Source organism: Helianthus annuus, chromosome 11 (genome assembly GCF_002127325.2).
Source record: "Helianthus annuus cultivar XRQ/B chromosome 11, HanXRQr2.0-SUNRISE, whole genome shotgun sequence".
NCBI lineage: Eukaryota > Viridiplantae > Streptophyta > Magnoliopsida > Asterales > Asteraceae > Helianthus > Helianthus annuus.
In genome coordinates, this window is record NC_035443.2 from 138,801,248 (window position 1) to 138,809,681 (window position 8,434).

General features: G+C 34.0%; 1 protein-coding gene across 1 annotated transcript; it reads left to right on the forward strand.

The window, feature by feature from the left end:
* Positions 1 to 902: 902 nt before the first annotated feature.
* On the forward strand, positions 903 to 8,224 carry LOC110885826 (peptidyl-prolyl cis-trans isomerase FKBP42). The gene is made up of 9 exons (XM_022133548.2): positions 903 to 1,030; positions 1,548 to 1,625; positions 2,821 to 2,889; positions 3,472 to 3,654; positions 5,996 to 6,085; positions 6,608 to 6,792; positions 6,884 to 7,006; positions 7,541 to 7,693; positions 7,761 to 8,224. The coding sequence occupies exons 2-9, from the start codon at positions 1,586 to 1,588 to the stop codon at positions 8,091 to 8,093; spliced, it is 1,176 nt and encodes a 391-aa protein (XP_021989240.1). The 5' UTR covers positions 903 to 1,030; positions 1,548 to 1,585; the 3' UTR covers positions 8,094 to 8,224.
* The last annotated feature ends 210 nt before the right edge of the window (positions 8,225 to 8,434 follow it).

The window sequence follows — 8,434 nt, forward strand, 5'->3', positions numbered from 1 at the left end:
ACAGGGCCGGATTTGGGCCTGTGCAAGAGGTGCCATGGCACAAGGCCCAAAACATTTAAGGGCCCAAATAGTTTAAAAAATAATATATATTTAATATATAAATTTGTTGCAAGAAAAAATGAACATGTTAGTCCTTTGTCTCAATGGATGCAAAAGTTACATGGAGAGTTGGAGACTCTAGGTTCGAATCCCCCTGTTTGTTGTATTTGTTTTTTTTTTTTTAAATTCATGTTCTGTATTTATTTTTCATTTTTAATTCATGTTGTGTATTTGTTTTTCATTTTTAATTTATGTTTTGCTTTTGTTTAGAGCTGCAGCTTGTTTTATCAATAGGCGAAAAAGGCTATTTTTTAGTAGGTTTTTTATTTCTCATTTGTCATTTAATCATTTACAATATAAACTTAGAAGAACTTAATAAGTCAATATCTAGTTCTTTTTTTTTTAATTTATATGAAAAGGTTCGTGTTGCCAAACTAATTTGGGTATGTTTATATATATTCAGTTATTTTGCTACACTACTTTTGTTTTATTTATTTTATAACAATTATAGTCGTATTGTGGTTGTTTGATATACGGTTGATGAGTTTATATATTATAAGGAGGGGCCCAAATTTTTTTGTTTCGCACGGGGCCCAAAAGTATTTTATCATTTTCGGAGACGGCCCTGCTTATATATAACTGAGAAATAGTATCTCCTTTTATTTTTATAATTGTTTTTTTAACTTTAAACAACATACTTTAAAGAAACGAATCATTCCATAAAGTTTTATCTATCCAATAAAATGTTTAATCCATGTCAAATTTAACTTTTCTTAAAGGTGCCTAACTAAAACTTCTTAAACATTAGTGGTCAAAATGTAAATTCCACAAACTTTCGCCTGCACATGCGCATATTCCATATGCAGCATTTACAACTTAAACCCCCAAAAAAGTAGTTGTTTAAATTAGTCAAAAACACACTCTCTAGAATCTTCTTCGATCACTTCAAAGCAAGATTAACTAGTAAACTACAGACCTAATTCATAATCAGGTAAGATTCTCTTCAAATCGCACATTTTCTCACAAAAATCGGAATATCAGTTGATTTCCGGATTGAGATTTCTGTTTATTCTACTGATTTGATGAGATTGTAACTGTAATTGCAATTGTTGATATTGATTTCTGTTTTGGTTCTTAATTTGTGTAATTTGAATTTTTTTTTTGAAAATATCACTTTAATTTCTCTGCTCGAAGAAGAACAGTTGATTTCCGGATTCAGATTTCTGTTTATTCTGATGATTTGATGAGATTGTAACTGTAATTGTAATTGTAATTGTTGATATTGATTTCTGTTTTGGTTCTTAATTTGTGTAATTTGATTTTTATTTTTTTTGCAAATGTCACTTTAATTTTTATGTTCGAGGAAGAACAATTGATTTTCGAGTTCAGATTGCTGTTTAATCTTTTGATTTGATGAGATTGTAACTGTAATTTTGTTGTTGATGTTGAATTTTGTTTTGCGGTTGTTGATTTGTGTAATTTGATTGTGAGTTTGTTCATTGTTGTAGTTGACTGATAGAAAGAAGATTTTGAGGTCAGTTTGGATATGGAGGAAGTGCAACAGCAGCAGCCGAATGGATCAGTAGGTAATTTGTCAAAATCTCCTAATCTCTGGCACTTTAATGATGATTTTTAAGTTCAGTTGACCTAAAATGTTAAATTGTGACTCTTGTTTGTTACTGTGTGATTGTTGATGACAATTGTATGGATATAGGATGCGTATTGGATGCAGTAAATGATTATACATTCATTTTAGTACATGAGTATAGTGGCGGATTGAAGATTGTTAGACAGTTTGGTCACTGTAATCTTCAGTGGGTTAAGTATTTTGCTAGATGTTAATGAGATTGTTAGGTGAACATAAAAGTTTAATGATAAAAGTTGTGTTAAAATTATAAAAGCTGTGATACAAAGCCTGAAAATACAATTATGTCACTTGGAGGTACCACTGCATAAGGGCTTGATGTAACAGAAATAAGTTTCATGCGATGTATCATGTATGTGTACTTGGAAGGGTATGTTGATGAAACAAATTAAAGTATTCTCTTTAATATCTAACTAGTAAGCATTTGCTTTCAAGTGAAGTAACGAGGGAATGTATCTTTTGCTTATTAAAGCTCTTGCTGAACACTTGTTGTGATTCGTGAAGTACTCTGCTCTTACGTCGAGATGGTTGTCAACCTCATGTTTACAAAAAGGGGAAGATTAGTATCTCAAACTTTTAACATCGGGAATCTGGATTATAACTATTTATTTAATTTAATATAATATATCGGTTTAATGGGTTCAGTTAAGTCCTTGTTAAATAGTCAATTTGGTACAAAGACTACTAGGAGCTGGAACCACATCTAATCTATTTATTATTATATGTACTTGAAAGTTGAAATATGTCAAACTCTTATATCTAAGGCTATAGGATATTGAAGTAATTTAATCATTTTATTCAGAACATGTGATATTAGGGTCGTATGGGTATTATGAAAATTTTTCCTACAGTAGTTTCTTTTCACTTCCATCTCTTTCAAAAGTCAGAAAGTGAACCCGGTTCTTTTTCCTTTGTTGATTTCCCTCAAAATATTTAGAACAAGTGACGCTAACACTATTGATCATCTCTCCTAGTTCAAATTGAAAACATAGCGTAAATGAGCTTTAAACAACTATAAATATGTGATTTCAGCTTCCCTCTTGATAGGACTAATGCCCTTTTTATATCATAATTGATAAATTCAATAGTTGTGATCATTCCGAAGTTTAATGGATGCTTGTATCTGTAATTTCCAGGTCAAGATGGTGAAACTGAAATCGCGCCTAATGGTTCATCTGAGACTCATGGAGAGCCTCCTCAAAATGGTAGTGTGCCCGAACACCTTGATTTAAGATTAGAGTTGGGTTGTGTTGACCCAAAACACTTTCTGTCCAAGCTTCTCAAACTTTTTGTAAATGAAGATCTTACTTTTTTAGTTATGCATTTGAAATACACTTTTGAGTAAATGTTGACCCGTTCAAACCATATTTTTGTTTCCTTTTTCCCTGTGGACCTGTGGTTAACCAAATTTTTGATTTGGTCCCTAACTTTTCAAAAGTACATGAATGGTCCCTATGGTTTGCACTTTGTAACGCATTTAGGGACTAAATGTGTTATAAAGTGCAAATTACAGGGGCCATCCAATTACCTTTGGCAAAAGTTGGGGACTAAATGTGTTACAAACTGTAAACTACAACGACCATTCGTGTACTTTTGGAAAGCTAGGGACCAAATCCAAAATTTTGTTCGACCATAGGGACCATCCGTGTACTTTACTCATCTCTTTTTTCTTCTTCATTTCTGTCATTAGAAATAAAAACATGATCCTATTTAACCCATTCATAAGTAAGTTGATATTGCAACATTGAGTATTTATATTTAGAGGTTGAAAAATACCGTGTATTCAGGTCAAGATGCTGAGGAGGAAATTGTGATGGAAGGATCTTCATTTGTGCAAGGAGGACCTCCTCAAGATGATAACGGACCTCCTAAAGTTGATACCAAAGTGGACGTTATCCATGAAAAAGTTACAAAGCAAGTCATTAAGGAAGGTCATGGTGAAAAGCCATCAAAATATTCAACTTGCTTTTGTAAGTCTATGCAAGCCTCTTTCCATTGATATGACTTTTTTCTGTTACATATGTTACTCCCTCCGTCCCAAAACAAGTGCCCATAAACAAAAAACACACTAATTATGAGATGTACGTGCAAACAATTTTCTAATAGCAAAATGTCAATTTACCCTATGCATTTAAGATGCAGACTAGAAATTTTTGCAGGCTTTAACGTTAGGCTGCAAAAGAACCGAACGTTCGGCGAACAATACGTGAATCGTTCGGCAGGAAGTTCATTTGTGTTTGTTTGTTTAATATATGAACAAACATGAACAAGAAAATCTTGTTTGTTCAGTTAAATGAACGAACATGAACAGAGGCCGAGTTCGTTCATTTACGTTCATGAACGTGTTTGTTTATGTTTGATAGTTCATTAGGGTTTTTAATTTATATAGTTAAATACTTCAAAATTCCCACTAAAAATATATTTAATAATTATTTGTGTAGGGGATGGTTCAAATGAAAACCACTTTTATTGTGAAAACTCGAGAACTAACTAAAAAAGCCTAAAAAAAACCTAAAAAACATACAAATTTTTTTTTTTTTTTTACAACTTTTAGAAAAATCGCTACTTTTTATATATGGAAAAAAAATTTCAAAAAAAAAAAAAATTTTTTTTTTGGTTGTACTGCACATGTGCACTAATACGGAAAGCCTAAACCACTTAACCCACCCCCACCGACACCCCCCAAAAACCTAAACCCCCCCCCCCCCCCAAAAAAAAAAAAAAAAAAAAAAAACCTAAACCCCCCACCCCCACCCTCCCGAAAACCTAAAACTAAACCCTAAACATAAACCCGAAAAAAACCTAACCCCCACCCCCACCCCCCAAAAACCTAAACCCCCCTCCCCCCCACACCCAAAAACCTAATCCTAATCCTAAACCTCCAAAAAAACTAACCCTAAAAGCTAAACTAGAATCAAAAAACTAATTTTAAGCATGTAATGCACATTGTAGTACATGTTATATTGCACATGTGCACTACTATAATAATAGTATTGAAAACAAGACGACATCATAAATCTTTTTTATGTCATAAAAAATATGCTCGAATATACTTGAATGAAAGATAAGAAAATTTGTGATCTTATGGTGCCACTTTTGTTTTAAAATGATAACGTATGGAGAAATGGGAAATGTTTGAAAAGTTATATATTTTTTGTTCCAATTTTACCCCTCCTTCATTAAAAGTCTTCCCTCCCTCCTTTTTAGTGGGTTTTAGTTAGTTTTCTAGTTTTCACAATAACTAGTGGTTTTCATTTGAACCTTCCCCTATTTGTGTATTGTATAGTACATACCTTTTAATATATGTTCGTTTGTGTTCGATTCTGTTCATTACGTTTGTTTGTGTTCGTTATCTAAAACTAATGAACGAACCCGAGCATGTTCATTTCCTTAATGAACGAACACGAGCATGTTCATTTCCTTAATGAACAAACACGAACATAAAATCTCGTTCGGTAAGTGTTCATGAACAGTTCGTGAACACACTTATTTCCTTAACGGCCTTGTTCGTGTTCGTTCGGTTCGTTTGCAGCCCTATGGGCAGTTATTTATGGGACAAACTAGAATACATATATGGACATTTATTTTTGGATGGTGGGAGTACTTTTTCCCTTGCTAGAAATAGGAAGTATACTACATGTGATTGAGTGCATTAGGCTGCTTTGCCATAGTACAAACTGAGCAGCTGTTTGTTGCAGTTGACCAATTTTCTAAAACGTTTGTTGTATGTTGCCAATGGGGCCTTATTACTCTTGCAATACACGTGTATGTTCATGTGAAAGACTAAAGGTGGCAAAATAAGTGGGTAGGGTAGGCAAGGTAACAAGTAAGAACAGTGTTCACTTAAAAATATGAATTATTGTATGTGTCAAAATAAGTATGATGGGTTGACCCAACACACTTTTAGACCTAAAGTACTGAAACTTTTTATATAATTAGTGTCACATAAGTAAAGTATTTTACCTTCAATAAGTAAATGGATCAATATTGTCACCACTAGAAAAGACGAGCCCTGTAGAAGCTGTTAAGGTGACTCCTTTTGACTGGAAAACCACAAGATCAAGTCATGGAAACAACCTCTTTACACAACAATGCAATATCAACTGAAGTTCTACAGAGAAATTCATACGACCAAGTTTATCCTATACTTTTGAAGATACTAGCAAGTATATGTGAAACTGTGAGCGGTCAAGCACTATGTGACATTACTTTGCCACTTGTTTTCCTTTCTGGACAATTGCAATTTTGTAGGTCCAAGACTTAAGATATTACTTCATGACAAAATTAGTATAAACATGTTTATTGTTGTAGTGCACTACAGAGCATGGACTGAAAGTACCCAGCACAAGTTTGAAGACACTTGGCAGGAGCTACAACTAACTGAATTAGTCTTAGGGAAAGGTAATTATGTGTAAATAACTCTTACGTGTTAACATATGTTATGTTACCTTAACCTGATTAACTTGGCCTTCCTTTGTAATGTTATTTTCCGCCATAGTTGTCAATAGCGAGTGTAGCGATCGCTATAGTGCGCTACATAGCGTATAGGTCTAGGCTCGCTATTAGGGTTGTAGCGATAGATAGCGACATTTTTTTAAATATAAATAGCAATAAATATAGCTATAAAATAGCTGGATTTTAGGTTTTTGTTAAACATACATGTAAAATAGCATTATATACTAGGGTATTTTGATATAATATACATATAAAAATTTTAATTTTTTTTTCTAGTGTATCGCTATCTATCGCTATTCGCCATTAACAACTATGTTTTTCGCATCAATACTAGCATCAACATATAGCTGAATTTTCATACCAATTTTCTTGAAAGTGCAAATAGGTTTTTTTTTTTTTAAAGAATACTTGAATTTGCGCAATGGAGAAAAAAACTGTTGACTTTTGTTGACCCTTTTTTTGTACCAGAGAAAAAAGAGATGACAGGATTGGCAATTGGGGTGTCCTCCATGAAAGCTGGTGAGCGCGCTCTCTTACATGTGGGTTGGGAATTAGGGTATGGTGAAGAAGGAAGCTTTTCATTTCCAAATGTGCCACCTAAGGCAGATATCATCTATGAAGTCGAGTTAGTCGGTTTTGATGAAACCAAAGAAGTAAGTATCCGTTTAATACTTAATTTCTTCCCTTCAATCATCTATCTATCAATGCACTTGTGCTAAATTTGTAATTCTTATTTTTGTTAAGGGGAAAGCGCGTAGTGACATGACAGTAGAAGAGAGAATCAGTGCAGCAGATAGAAGAAGGATGGATGGAAATAATTTGTTTAAAGAAGACAAATTAGAGGAGGCTATGCAACAATATGAAATGGTTAAACCCGATGTTCTTTAAAAACCCAAAATTTCTTTATTATTTTTTTAAAAGAGTAAAATGCCATTTTCGTCCATGAGGTTTGGCCAGCTTTGCGACTTTCGTCCAAAGGTTTGTTTTTCCGCATCCGGACCCAAAAGGTTTGAAATCTTGCCATTTTCATCTGGCTCGTCAACTCCATCCATTTTTCTCTGTTGAGTCAGGGGTATTTCCATCTTTTTTGTTAACTTAAAGTGCAATTCGGTCTTTTTCACTTCATGTAGAAAGACCGAATACCCCTGAAAAGGACTGAATTGCCTTTTAAGTTAACAAAAAAGACGGAAATACCCCTGACTCAACAGAAAAAAATGGATAAAGTTAACAAGCCGGATGAAAATGTCAAGATTTCAAACCTTTTGGACCCAGATGTGGAAAAACGAACCTTTGGACGAAAGTCGCAAAACTGGCCAAACCTCACGGATGAAAATGGCATTTGACGCTTTTTAAAATACAGTTCTAACATGCTTGTGTTGATTTTGTTCATGGACATAACAGGCCATTGCATACATGGGTGACGATTTCATGTTCCAGTTATTTGGAAAGTATCAGGACATGGCTGTGGCGGTCAAAAACCCGTGTCACCTTAACATGGCAGCTTGTTTGATAAAGCTTAAACGCTATGAAGAAGCCATTGCTCAATGCTCTATCGTATGTATCCAATTCATCAATTATGTTATCTACCAAATTGATTGAAAATTCTTTTGTTATTTGCCAGGTACTCGCAGAGGATCAAAATAATGTGAAAGCACTATTCAGACGAGGGAAAGCTAGATCTGAACTCGGGCAGACAGATGCTGCCCGAGAAGACTTCACGAAAGCCCGTAAACATGCCCCAGAAGACAAAGCAATCTCAAAGGAACTGCGTGCACTAGCCGAACAAGACAAGATCGTTTATCAAAAACAAAAGGAGCTGTACAAAGGATTGTTCGGGCCAAGACCCGAACCCAAAAAACCCAAGACGGTTACTAGCTGGTTTCTTGTAGTTTGGCAGTGGCTGATCTCACTATTCTATGGTCTTTTCAGGCGTGAAAGGATCAAAACCGAATGATCAATGTTATATATGTTATATTATGGATATTAAATGTTGACTTTCATGACATTCCTATCTTTGTGTAACGTTGACTTTTTATGTGACAATTTTACCGAGTAAGCTAGTTTATTTATTGGGAAAAGTGAATATGAGGTTATTACACATCTAAGCTTAGATACGAAATCTTCAAAATACTTAGTTTTATTAAAATATAACTAAAATAATCTATTTTTTTTATTTGAAAAAGGCTATCTCCATGAATATTGTTGAAAATTGTTTGCGCCCTCCAAAACAGAAATTGACCTACATCTTTGTTCCTTCTCTCGCCTTTTCTCATCTGATTTGTTGATTATGGAGTC